Source organism: Vanacampus margaritifer, chromosome 15, assembly GCF_051991255.1.
Source record: "Vanacampus margaritifer isolate UIUO_Vmar chromosome 15, RoL_Vmar_1.0, whole genome shotgun sequence".
Taxonomy (NCBI): domain Eukaryota; kingdom Metazoa; phylum Chordata; class Actinopteri; order Syngnathiformes; family Syngnathidae; genus Vanacampus; species Vanacampus margaritifer.
In genome coordinates, this window is record NC_135446.1 from 4,776,792 (window position 1) to 4,789,766 (window position 12,975).

General features: G+C 40.6%; 1 protein-coding gene across 11 annotated transcripts in view; it reads left to right on the plus strand.

Moving 5' to 3' along the window:
• The window catches only part of celsr1a (cadherin EGF LAG seven-pass G-type receptor 1a), a 60,330-nt gene that overhangs the window by 27,284 nt on the left and 20,071 nt on the right, over positions 1-12,975 (plus strand). For 7 of the 11 annotated variants that reach the window (XM_077544579.1, XM_077544578.1, XM_077544580.1 and 4 more), the window contains exons 6-12: positions 392-480; positions 5,990-6,070; positions 10,131-10,288; positions 10,892-11,055; positions 11,773-11,898; positions 12,497-12,663; positions 12,735-12,920. In XM_077544579.1, the coding sequence (XP_077400705.1) occupies positions 392-480; positions 5,990-6,070; positions 10,131-10,288; positions 10,892-11,055; positions 11,773-11,898; positions 12,497-12,663; positions 12,735-12,920 (971 nt within the window). The remainder of the gene's footprint in view (positions 1-391; positions 481-5,989; positions 6,071-10,130; positions 10,289-10,891; positions 11,056-11,772; positions 11,899-12,496; positions 12,664-12,734; positions 12,921-12,975) is intronic. The other 4 variants (XM_077544585.1, XM_077544586.1, XM_077544588.1 and 1 more) reach the window with 1 other exon arrangement.

Sequence of the window (12,975 nt, forward strand, 5' to 3'; positions counted from 1 at the left end):
TAGCCATTAAAATGCCATCTTGTAGACATTTAATTATTGATTTTGCTGTTGACAAATGTTTAAGAAGGCTTTCTAAAGCAACACCCATACACAACACTCTTGTCAGTGTTGTGGATTCTTGCTCGGGGCCGGCCGCTCCTGCCTTTGACAAACAAAGTCATTTATCAGTAAAGCCGGAGTATTTGCGGCCGGCGGTATGCTCAGGTAGAGACACTGACAGCGCAGATGAATACCGCCTTTCCCAAATGGTGATTTATGATCACGGCGTGGTTGTGATGGGCGGGTTTGCGTCAAGTTATGATGCAACTTGTTTTTGACACTTTTTAAAATCGGAAACATTGATTTGTTTGCTTCATCTTCTATCTTCTAATAAGGTTTGTCCTTCCTCCAGGTGAGACCAAGACCACCGTGTCCCCCTTTGTCCCAGGCGGTGTCAGTGATGGCCAGTGGCATTCTGTGCAGCTCCACTACTACAACAAGGTAAGGAGCTGCCAGTATAGTCTTAGGAGGTTATTTCAAATTAGTTCCCGCGGGTGATCCTCTTGCCTTTTTTTTTTTTAATTTGAATTGTTTTTAATCAAGCACCATCTCCAGTGATTATATCCAAATGTGTCTCATGTATCCACTTTGAGGTGAAATATAATCTGTCAGAGGAGCTTCTCCTTCAAGTCACATGTCAGGTTTTATTTTCCCAACAAACTTCCAGAGCCCGCAGCTATTGTTCTAATCGGTTTTAAAGCAGGCTGGGAATGAGATAACCCTTCGAACCTCTGAAAATGAGAGGTAACTTGGAGTTCAATGTACACTGCCCACAATAACTGATGTGATGGGCTTAGGCCTGTCATTTTAGGATGAACCTACAATGCACTATAACCTTGAAAGTTTAACTGTATTTACCTTGTCAGTAGGTTTTGAACTACTTGCTGTTCTCTAACAAGAAGCTGAAAGACAAAATTCCAATTAAATTTTGATTCCATGAACATTCTCCACTTCTTTGCCTTTCTGTGACTTGTCCAGTCTCTCTGTATCTCAAAGCCATAACATTACCATGCATAATGTAATAGGAACCAATGCAAATAGTGACATTTCTGGCTATCGTTGTAAAGACTTTATAGTCTTTTTGCTGTAAGTCTACAGTATTGTATTGCATTGTATGTGTACCTAATCAAGTGAATATTTATTGACATTTAAAATACAGTTAATGTGCTTGTATAACTTGTATAAGAAACTAGAAACATTTCCGCGGAAATTTTGAATGGGACTGCTATAAAAATAAAAAATAAACAGTATTTAAATAGCAGTCCATTCCATTTCATTAAAAAAAAAAAATAATAATGTTGTGCTTTAAAAAAAAAACAAACAAACATTTTTTTTATGTAAATGAGCTGAACAGTTTAAAATTTAAACAATTGGAATCGGTCAAGAAATGTGGAAGTTAACCATAATCAACTAAAAGTATCTTACTGTCGCTTTAAGAAACATGCACATTGACGCACACACATTGGACTTTAACATGTTGGACACATCACACACACACATTTACTGAAATGTATGAGAAACGCTTACCCCGAACAAAAGCCTCTCACGACTTAACGGTTCAAGATGCAGATTCCAGAAATGGCTTGTTAGAACGGCAAGGGTTTGGGGAACGTGAGCATGTTCTCATTTTTTCAATCGGATGAAAAATGACCAAATTAGAGCAGGTTGGAAACTAAGAAATGAAGTAAAAAATGAAGAGAAAAAGGCGGCGAAATTAACATGGAAAAGATAAGCGAAAAAGTCCGACTTCTCCTCGCTTAAAGTGAAAAAAAAAGGTACTAAATGACACCTTAGCCAAATAAAAGTGGGTTTGTCTGAAAGAAGACCCTTGTGACTACAAAATGTGCGAATTTGATGTCTAGTGAGCAAAGATTGTGGCCATGGTGACGAGTTCAAGTGAAACTTTTGGAAATATATTTTTTGTCTCTCGTTACTGAGGCTAATTGCTCCACTCAAGCCGACGCAATACACACCAATGTTAAAAGGCTATTTGTCTCCCTTTTGCTCACTGTCTTTTAACCCGCACAGGGGGGAGAGCTTTCATTCCTTAAATTTTTTGGGGACACTGAGCAAAGGATGGAAAAAATTGCAACAAAATGAGCTAAAATTCATATCGGCCGGTTAACATATGCGCGCGCAAAAAAAGGTGCTTGATTTTATTTGATTATTTTCGGTTTCCCATTCATTCCAATGGGACTTTTTGGGGAATTGCGTCGCCATGGTAACTGGGAATTCCAAGAAAAGTAAGTAAAGACTTGTTGAGCAGTGAAGGCAGGATAGCAAGGTAATATTTGCTTTGTTTTGAATTCTGCGTGAAAGCCAGAATGTGCTGCTTTAGAGTGCCTGATTGTCACAGTGGGGAATATATTCCAGCCACTGGAGGCTTTAAATGGATGTCCTGTATTTTTGTGGCTCAAATATGTTAAAAGATTTTTTTGTATATGTGATGGCCAGTTGACAGTAAGTGGGGCGTGGTTACAGCACATTTAAAGACATGTTTATTTTCATTTTACAGGCAAAGCTAAAATTTGAGGTTCCATGCTCATAACCAACAAACTGTACAAGTCATAAAAAAGCGTTTTTCCTTCATTATACTTTTATTTAGAATTTTTCTAACTTTTGTCCACTTTTTTTGACCATGGTTTCACATTTCACAGGTGCTTTGTCTCAAGTAGGAACACAGGTTTTCTTTCACTGGTCTTGACAGGTCAGCATTCATCACACGTGACGAATGGCTGGCGAACATGACGGTCCGTGTTAGCCGCAGGGTCACTTTTGTGCTCATTGTCAGGATTTCTGGAATGACATAAATAGGCACTCATACATATGCGATACATATGTTTACAGGCCTGGAAACAACACCACCATCCTGTGGGTGATTGGTTTTATTTTGCGCTCTTTGGCTCCTCATCTTCCTTCTTTGTTTTTGCTCCTCTTTTTGTTTGCACACACATCATCATAAGTATATAATCACACGAACCACTGGGTGGATCCACAACAAGATCACACAGTGATTTACAAAGCGGCTGACACATACCGTTAACATTAGCCAGGGGTTGACAATCAATTGATACGCAGCTGTATCTGTAATTGAAACCCCCGCATTACTTCCTGGAGGGGTTTGTGTAAGCGTAGACAGCAAAATGCTCACTATAGACATGTTGATGAATGGATATGCATATTTTTATATTATCTTGCCTAGCCCTAAAGGTGACTGTTAAAGAGATGATGCAATGCAGAATAGATGCATGTCAGCCAAGTTTACCCCCACGCAGATAACGTTGACTTTGATCAGATGTTATCCTGCCGGGAGCTTTTAGGGCTTCTAAATGGACATAAATTGAGATTGATGCATCTTAAAATACAAACTCGAGCTACCTGCTAAACAAACAAATAAGTTGCTAATAAGTTACATTCAAATGTGTATTTTAATGACAAACAACAGGAAGAAAGCAGTCCATATGCTTGAATGTGTATTTCATCTCCGGTTTAAGTTGGACACACTGTATGTAGAAACACATGTACACTCACACACTATCATGATTATGGAAATCTCAAGTATGAATAGATGGTTGTTATTCTCACGCGAGCCCACTCATGTGTTAACGACCCCTATAAGGGCACACAATGTTCGAACGCACGCACAGAAGGTGATTTAGTGGGTCAGATGATGATGAGACGGTTAAAGATTGCACAGGGGGTCCGCAGACAACACACACACACGCACACACACACACACAGCGCCACCCCCCCCCCTTCATTTTATTAGAGCTGCTCTTCAGAAGACCTGGGGTGCCTTGGCTCAAAAACAATAGGTCAAAGGTTTGGGGGAGGAGGGGTTGCCGTGGAAACAGGCGAGGATTTTGCCATTGTTGTCACCGTGCGAGGCCGTTGGAGAGCCGGAGTGTCCAAAGCTTACCACAACGTTTGAGAAGACGTAGCTCAAGGCATTCTTTGCAGTAGAGGTCAGACTTGCACCCAAAATCCTTCCTTTTTAGTTGAAAGTAACTTCCTTTAACCTCCAAGTCCTAATTTGACGAGGTCTTCTCTTTACAATTATGTACTCCTAGGAGTAATCAATAATCAATCTAGAACGATTATTTATCGAGTCACTATATGCATTCTTCGCTGTGTTTTTTTCCGCCACTGTGAGCAGTTACATACGCAGTGATACAATATCAACAACATTCCCAGACAGGCTGAGCACTGAGCAGTCTTATCGCCAAAGAAGTTTCTGCTTCTGCTGTTCGCCGGCCTCTCACTATCACTTGCATGTCGCTTCAGGCAGACATTTCATCATCCAAAACAAAATGTACATGTGAAGTGACTTCACAGTATAGCGCAAAATACTTAAGCTATAGGTGTACACTATTGGCATGTGCTTTATTGGAAATGAGGATGGCCTTCTCTTACTGTGCTGGAAACTTGTAAAAATGCTCTTGTTGCTTTCTTGTCATTAAGATACAATTTCACAGTGGATAAACAGGGTGGCTGACATTTACACACAATTGCATTTATGAAATATGTTGTAAAACAGGTTTAAGGTTTCCAATTTCCAATTCTGGTTTTGAGGCCAGTATAAGGGTTTCAAGTCCACATGTGACTTTGTGTGTTTTGACCTGGTGCATTACCCTTAAAGTGTTGGGGCCCTCCCTTTAGTAATTCATTCTTCCTTATCCTTAGTCATTTCTTTCTTCATTGTTCCTTGCTTTGACACCCTCCTTGTATCCTTCCTTTCTGCTTCCTTTATCTCCTCCCATCCATTTGTTGTCCTTATTATTTTCCTTCCTTTTGAGTTTCCTCCTTTCCCCTTCTTTCCTACTCACTGTCCTTCCTTCTTGCTTTCAAACATCTTTCCTTCCTACCCTCCTCCCTCCATCCTTTTGCCCATCCTTCCTTTCATACTGTATGTATGTCCCTCCTTCTTTCCTTCCTTCCTTACTCACTCACTCACTCTCTTCCTTCCTTTCTCCCTTTCTCCCTTCCTCCCTCTTTTCCTTCCTTCTTTCCTTCCTTCCTTACTTCCCTACTTACTTACTCACTCCCTTCCTTCTTTCCTTCTTTCCTTCCTTACTTACTTACTCACTCCCTTCCTTCCTTCCTTCCTTCCTCCCTCCCTCCCTCCATCAACTTTCACCCTATGCTTGTTTTGTACTTTTCCTTCCTTTCATTTTTGCATCCATCCACCCTTTTTTCCCCCTCCTTTCAACCTTCTGTCCTTTCATCCTTCCTTCTTCATGATCCATCAATTTTGCTTCTTTTCTTCTTGCTTCGTGTCTTCCTTCCATCTTCCTAACTGCTTCCTTCTCACTTTTCTAAAACAGTAAACGGTTTTAAAAAGTACTTTTGGCCCAATTTGCACTGAAGTCAGGTCACTAATAGAAGCCTCATGTTGCTTTGCTTTGTGCGATTTGTGGCTTTTGAGCCTGGTGAAAGGCTAGATGATGGTAAACATTATGTCCATGCAACAATGTGAGCCTTTGTGTGTTAAGAACTACTGTATTGTTATATTGTACTTTGGTTTTAAGGAGATATTTGGCCTCTCTGTAGCTGACAGCAGTGTTCTCTGATGAACGTTTGTGTATAAACATACTGTGTTGATAGTTGAGCAGGTAATAAACACAAAGTGGTGCAGTGTTGTAACATTGAAGAGTTGGCATGGTAACAGCGATGACCACAAGGACAAGAATATTCCTTATTTGGTGGTTTGAGTGCATCCCAGTGACACGCTCCCACTTTCAAAGTTGCACAAAAAAGATAAATACAAGATGTGTGTATGTTAGGAGGAGAGATGATGACATCATGCAGGAAAGAAATTGTGTTCAGGGGCTTCTAAGAGCTAGCTGCCTTATGTAGTTGTTTTTGTGCATGTTTTTTTTAAAGGCCGGCGAGTCATTTGAGATAAATGACACACAGGTCCATCTAATGTGGTGTCTCTCTCTTGCCCCAGGACAGGGGCAGTCTGGTGGACTCCAGTGGGCTTCTGCGGCTCCCGCTCTATATCGCCTGGCTGGAGCTCACGCAGAAGGAGGTAACCGTTGACCTCTTGCCTATAGTCCCCACTGGTGCTGTTTCCCCTCCTGGTGACTCGCTTGTCCTAGAGGATGTCATAGTTGGTGTCGTTTTCTGGTTTGGAAGTTGTTTGTGGACTTTTCGTTTTAACGCTACTTCTCTCTCATGTTGATATTTCACCTTGTAGTGACGCTTATCCATTTTATAGCCATTCCACTATTTCAAATCTCTGACATGAGCACTTTCAAGGCCACTTTTATGGCAGTCAAATATAAACAGTGATTGCCAGATTGGGAATATCCTTACTATTATCTAGATAAAGACAATAAAAGTTGTTATAATTGGTGTCGTCTCTTGCCAAACTAATTTACAAATGCAGTTTAATAAGTTGGAAGTTCATTCTCCGAAGCTTCCTAATATTAGTGGCTAGCTAATATAAGTGTACAGGCGCTCCCCTACTTACGAACGAGTTACGTTCCGAGCGATCGTTCGTAAGGTGAATTTGTTCGTAAGTTGCTTCAGCGCTATATTTTGCTTCAGCGCTATATTTTGTATTATAATTTATGTTTAAAGCCTATATAAGTATATTGAAGGTTTATATAAGTATGTTTAAGGCTTGTATAAGTAACCTGTATTGGTTTGTACTGAAAAAAACATTTAATAAAATGGCGAGAATACGTACAGTGCTGTACTGTACTACGTATGTTAGAGAGAGAGAGCGAGAGACACACACAGTATGTACATGTACGTAATAAGATAAATAAAATGAAGTTTAACTTACTTTTGGAAGATGTACTCGATGCTTAAGGAGATGATGGAGGAGGATTTTATATCATGAGAGGGTCTTCGTCGTCGCTGGAATGGGCTTTAAAAGTTACTTCCTCCTTCATGGGTACAGGCGTTTCTTCCTCTTCCTCCTCGACACGTTGCTGAGCCTCCAATGCTGGGTGAGCTCTCACAGCGCCAAGCGTCGGTATTAGCGGCGGAAAGAAGCACTACTCGGAAAAAGGCGCGCATACAAAATCTAATTTACCGAACATTTTTCGACATACTGTACGCGCAGACATGTTCGTATGTACCGTTGTTCGTAACTCGAATGTTCGTAAGTAGGGGAGCGTCTGTATTAAGAAACACATTTTCCTTGACATGTTCTAATAAGTAATGTTTTCATGTCGCAGTGTAAATGATATCTGACTCTTTTTTTTTTAAGTAACAGGCCATAGAACTTAATTTCTTAACATTAAAAAAATACAATTTTAAGGGTAGTTATCTGTACTATTTTTAAATACTAATCATATCCTAAAAAGAGCATTTCATAAGTTTTGTGGTGCTTCCTTGGAAATTAGCTAATTGTAGCTTTTAGCTCAGCATATTTGTATTATAGCTGTATTTTGATATTTATATTTGTTACTTTTATGACATCATGTCATGTTATCATGTGGATAAGATCATTAGTTACTTATCTTATACTTGCTTGTCAAAATGCTTGCTGACGGTACAAATCAAACCAGAATTTTGCCTATGTCACTTCACACACAGTTTGTGAAGTCACGCCAAGACTTTTATCCAGCCGGTCTATAGAGGATCCAGTTACCTTTACCTTCGCTTTGCACCATCCGAACATTTCTTTTGCTACTTTGAAAGCTTCCAGCTGACAATGGCCGGCGTCCATCTGTTATGCTAACGGGTAGAAGCGCGCGCAACTGATGGCTACGGCGGTAACCTATAGGCTTGAACGTAGGACATTGTAGCCCTTTGTGTGTGTGAATAATTCACGCTTCTAGCTTTACACAGCCACGGGGCAGGTGAGGTAATGCGGACATGACTCTGTTGCTGAAGGTCTGACACGCTAACCTGTGTGGGAAAGCGCTAAAAAAGATCATCAAAGCGCACCTGGGAGACCTGGGAAAACACTATACCAAATATCTGGAAAATTATCACTTTTAGTAGTGAATTGTTTTTAATTGTGTCATTATGCTCTATAATAGTATACATTGCAATTAAATATATAAATGTAATGTCATTTTCCAAGTGCAATCTCAAGCATATATAAAAAATAAAATACATTTTGATAATACACTTTAATATTCATATTATTCAAAAGGTGTGTAAAACAACAACAACAAAAAAACAATATATCTCTAAAAATGTTGATTTTACTTGGAAAAAGTATTTAGCCATAACACACACACACACATAAACACACATGGCTTAAAACATAGTGTGTGTCATCCACCAAACAATGGCGTTTCCTTCAACCGGCACAAATCAAATAAAAGCCTGTGCGCCCGTCTTCCTTTATTATCGGACTGGAGCGGGTGGTCGTCTGCTGCGCGGCCGTCTTGCTTCCTTCCTCGCGCACAAACACACCCGCTCACTCAACAAACATACACACATCCTTCTCCCAAGCAAGTCTTCCCTTCATCCGTCTTCACATATTTTGTTAGTCACTAAATTTGATGCTTCTTTGACAAGACTGGAAATGTTTTGCATGAAACTCAATCTGTGTTGTTGCTTTTTTCTTTCTCTTTTTTTTTGTATAATCCTGGCCTCGGGCGACTTGGCAAAGTCATCATGTTGACAGGAAGCTGATGAAGGATGATAGAGGTGTCAAACAGTGTGTGTGCGCGCATGTAGCTGAGGTTTGGCCACAGTATGCTGTGATGTCATTTCTGCGTGTATACCCCCCCCCCTCTTGCGCCACGTTGGTCTTTTGTGACTCACAGCGGGGATCAAGTGCATCGCCATAGCTGCGGCAAGCCTATCGCCCCCGGAGACGACACTTTAGAGAGAGGGAATCTTCAACTGCCTACATTTGGCCAGAGGGCAAATCGGAGAGTCTCACGGGGGGGGCCCTCAAAGTGAGGGCCAAGTGTACTTTATTACAAAGGGGGTCAAAAAGAAGCCTGAAAGTGTATAAAGTGTCCTGTGTAGAACAGTGTTTCTCATACATTTCACACCAAGTACCACCTAAAAAATACAACACCATATTTAATATTAATTTAATTTGTAATATTTAATACTCTATCATACATTTTATTATAGTATGAGTACTTAAAAATGCATTCTACATGTTTACATGTAATGCACAGCAAAATCTTCAAGCTCTGACTAACATTGTGCTTAAGACCATTTTATTATTTTTAACCTCAATTACAAACCATGTGGCCCATCTGTCAGTTAAAAAAAAAAATTGCCCACCCCTGGTTTTGGTTCTCGTGCCCCTTTTGCTTCCCTCCCTTCTTCTTCTTTTTCTTCTCATCTTTATCTCATCTGCTTCTTGCTTGACTGGGCTCACAAGGGATGCTGAGATCCTAATCGCTGACATGACATGCTCCCCTGCAGGTGGGCAGACACACAGGCCTCCGTTTTTTTTTTTCATGACTTCACACTTTCCCTCTCATTTCTCTTATTTCTGTCCGGCTTGTTGGCTCCTGGTGGCACAAAATGTGTCATTTCCTGTTGTCTTTGTGGAAAAGTATGCTTTATGGGGAAAAACAAAATACCCTTGGGAGTTGGTAGCTTTTGTCTTTTAAGCTTTTTTGTACAGTATGTGCCTCTGTTTTCCTTTCCTGCTCTAGCCCTGCCTGTATCTCATTACTCTAATCCCATTTATTTTGCACTCATGCTGCTCACTTTCTTTGTCTATCTTTATAGCTCCAACGCTCAAATAAATAGTCAGGATGGAGCTACTATATTATTGCACATTGACAAATCCTGGTTATGAGCATTAATTAGTTGAAACATTGTGGCATTAAACTCTGCTCCCAAGCCCAGTTTTGTTCATGAATTTCTCATGTTTGATATTATTTAAAATAAATAAATAAATAAATAAAGGGATTGTTAACCTGATTTTCTAAGCTGATCCACATTTTCGCAGATCAACATTCGCTGAGTGGAGGTATTAGCCTAATTTGTAACTGGTTGCTGTGTTTCAGCTGAAGGGCAACAATGGGCCTTTTTTGTCCCATCGTAAGCCAAAGAGAAGCCAACGTACTTCTGATAGCGAGGCGGGCAAAGTCACCTAAGTTTATGTTGTGTTAATTTTGAGTTCTAAAAAAAAACCACATTTATTCCAGCCTAACATCGGTCGCCTGGGCATCCCCCACGGACCCTCCGGGGAGAAAGTGGCAGTGGTCGCCGTGGACGACTGCGACATCTCCATGGCGATCCGCTTCGGGAAGCAGATTGGGAACTACTCATGCGCCGCCCAGGGAACACAGACCGGACAGAAGAAGTAAAAACAAATGCATAACACAAACAAATATATCCTTCAATTAGAAGTACTGATTCAACTTCTTTGCTTAAAAAAAAGTTAACAAGTACAGGCTCTGAAATGTAATGAATTTTTGCTTTACATTACAAACATTGTAATAACATGGCTCAATTGGAAAAAAGTTAGCTATGCTAGATTAGCTAATTTGATGAGTCTTTTTTTTAGTGTTTCGTTTTGCAAAAGTAGAAAAAAAATACTCAAGTTTTAAATACCTGAAAACTGTACTTTAGTAAATACTTCAAACGCTCCATACATCCTGCCAGAGTCAATCTTGACCTGAGAATGCACTATTTATGCAAATATTTCAGCATTCAGGGGTTAAGTCTTTCTTTGCCGTTATTGTATCACATCAAATCTCTCTAAAGTCGTCAGCATTTGATGTTTCATAAACAGCCTCCCCCCTTACTTAACCCACGATGCCCAATCTTGCTCTTGTTGCTGCGATGCTAGCAGCTTAGCCTTGTGACAGGCTTAAGACCTTTTCCTCAGTTTACTTTTTTTTTCATGGGAAGAAAATACTATGACGGTTTGTCACTTTTTTTTTTTTTCCGGCATCTTCATCAGATCGCTGGACTTGACCGGGCCACTGTTGCTCGGTGGCGTTCCTAACCTGCCAGAGGACTTCCCGGTGCGAAATCGAGACTTTGTGGGCTGCATGAGGAACCTGAGCATCGACAGCAAGCCCGTCGACATGGCTAGCTACATTGCCAACAACGGCACGACAGCAGGTCCGTCAAATTTGACTTCAAACCAGGGTTATTATAGTTTTAAAATTTTCATTTCAATCAGTTTTTATTTTGTTTTGAGTTTTGTTTTATTAAATTTAGTTAGTTCTAATTAGGTTTCAGGGTGGTTCTGTTTTAATTAGTTTTAGTTTAAAAAAAAAATGCTTAGTTTTAGTTTATTTTCAGAATTATTATTATTTTTTTAAATGTGTATTACTTGTGCGCAATATTTAAAAAACACCATGGTAAAATGACAAAAGTAACGCATTTCTTACCTCGCGTTGCATTTCGGCTGAGTTAAATGAAAAAGCAGACGAGCCGAGCCATTGGAGCCAAAAGTCAAGCAGGCAAATGTGTCGCCTAGGAGCGATGTCATCTGAAGGTGCTTTTCCATTGGCTGCTGCTAGATGACGTCACTTCCAAGCGCCCTTATTCTGGTTAAATAAATCTACTTAAAATCACATTTTAAATCTTCCCCAAAGGCTCATGTATATAAATCAATTACCAAAGACTAAAACAAAGGACATTTTCTCTATAATTATAGTTAGTTTCTGTTTTTTTAAAAAGTATCTTCGTTTTTATTTTTATTTCGTTAACAAAATAGTTTTTTGAATTTTAGTTTTTTCGTTAGTTTTCTTAACTGAAATAACCTTGCTTCAAACTACAATCACATGAATGCCACTTATCCTCAACATTTTCCTTGGGTCTGAACTTTTTTAGGGTGCCCTGCAAAAAGAAACTTCTGTACACCTAGTGTGTGTCTGAATGGAGGCGTGTGCGTCAGCAAGTGGAACACGTATAGCTGCGACTGCCCCACTGGCTATGGCGGAAGGAACTGCGAACAAGGTTAGGAAAACTACAGTGATGGCTGTGAAGATACAATTCAAGTCATTTTACATGTTCTTTATGCCCATAAATCTTTCTTTTGCCATTTTCGCTGATTATAATTGGAAATGTTTACGTATTTGCAAGCTCTGTATGTCAGTACTTTTGCTTTATAGGTGTGTCTCAAAACCAAATGTGCATGCTTCTGCTTGCATCTGTGTGTGCACTCATTTGTTTATACAGTATACGGTAGAAGATGGTGTGTGTGTGTGTGTATGTGTGTGTGTGCGTGTGTGCGTGTGTGCGTGCGTGTGTGCGTGCGTGTGTGCGTGCGTGCGTGCGTGCGTGCGTGCGTGTGTGTTTGGGAGTTCAGGTCAGGATTAAGGGCCACTGCCTCCTTTGACTCCGTATGACTCATGCAGCAGTCACAACAGACAAGCATAGACACTGATGACTGTGCATGAATCAAATTTGTATAAAAAAAAAATTGAAGAAAAAAAAATAGAAGAAAAAAAATAATCTCTTATGTCCATAAACACCTGACCTGAGGAGCAAAATTAATTACAGTATTTATCTAAAATTGGAGCACTGGAGCTTATTTTTGGGATCTTGCCAACAGTGATGCCGTCGCCTCAGTTCTTCGACGGCAAGGCGCTGGTATCGTGGAGCGAGCCGGACATCACCATCGCCATCCCCTGGTACATGGGCCTCATGTTCCGGACGCGGCAGCCGGCCGGAACCTTGATGCAAGCCAACGCCGGCCCGTCCTCAACTATCAGCCTGATGGTGAGCCACAGCGTGCAGCAGACGCCGTGATTCCGTGTTTATTTATTTGTGAATCCTTTCCATACGCGCAGGTGAGTGAGCAACAGGTGAGGATGGAGGTGTTGCAAATGGAACAGATGGTAGCGTCGCTGAGCTTTCCGCAAGTTCGGGTCAACGACGGGGAGTGGCACCACCTGCTGGTCGAGCTGAGAAGCGTGAAGGACGGCAAGGCACTCAGATACGTGGCTGCCGTTTCCTTGGACCACGGCATGTACAAGGTATCATTTAGATCGCAAACTATTTTGTATCAAGTGTGCCTCTTTTAATTGTTGT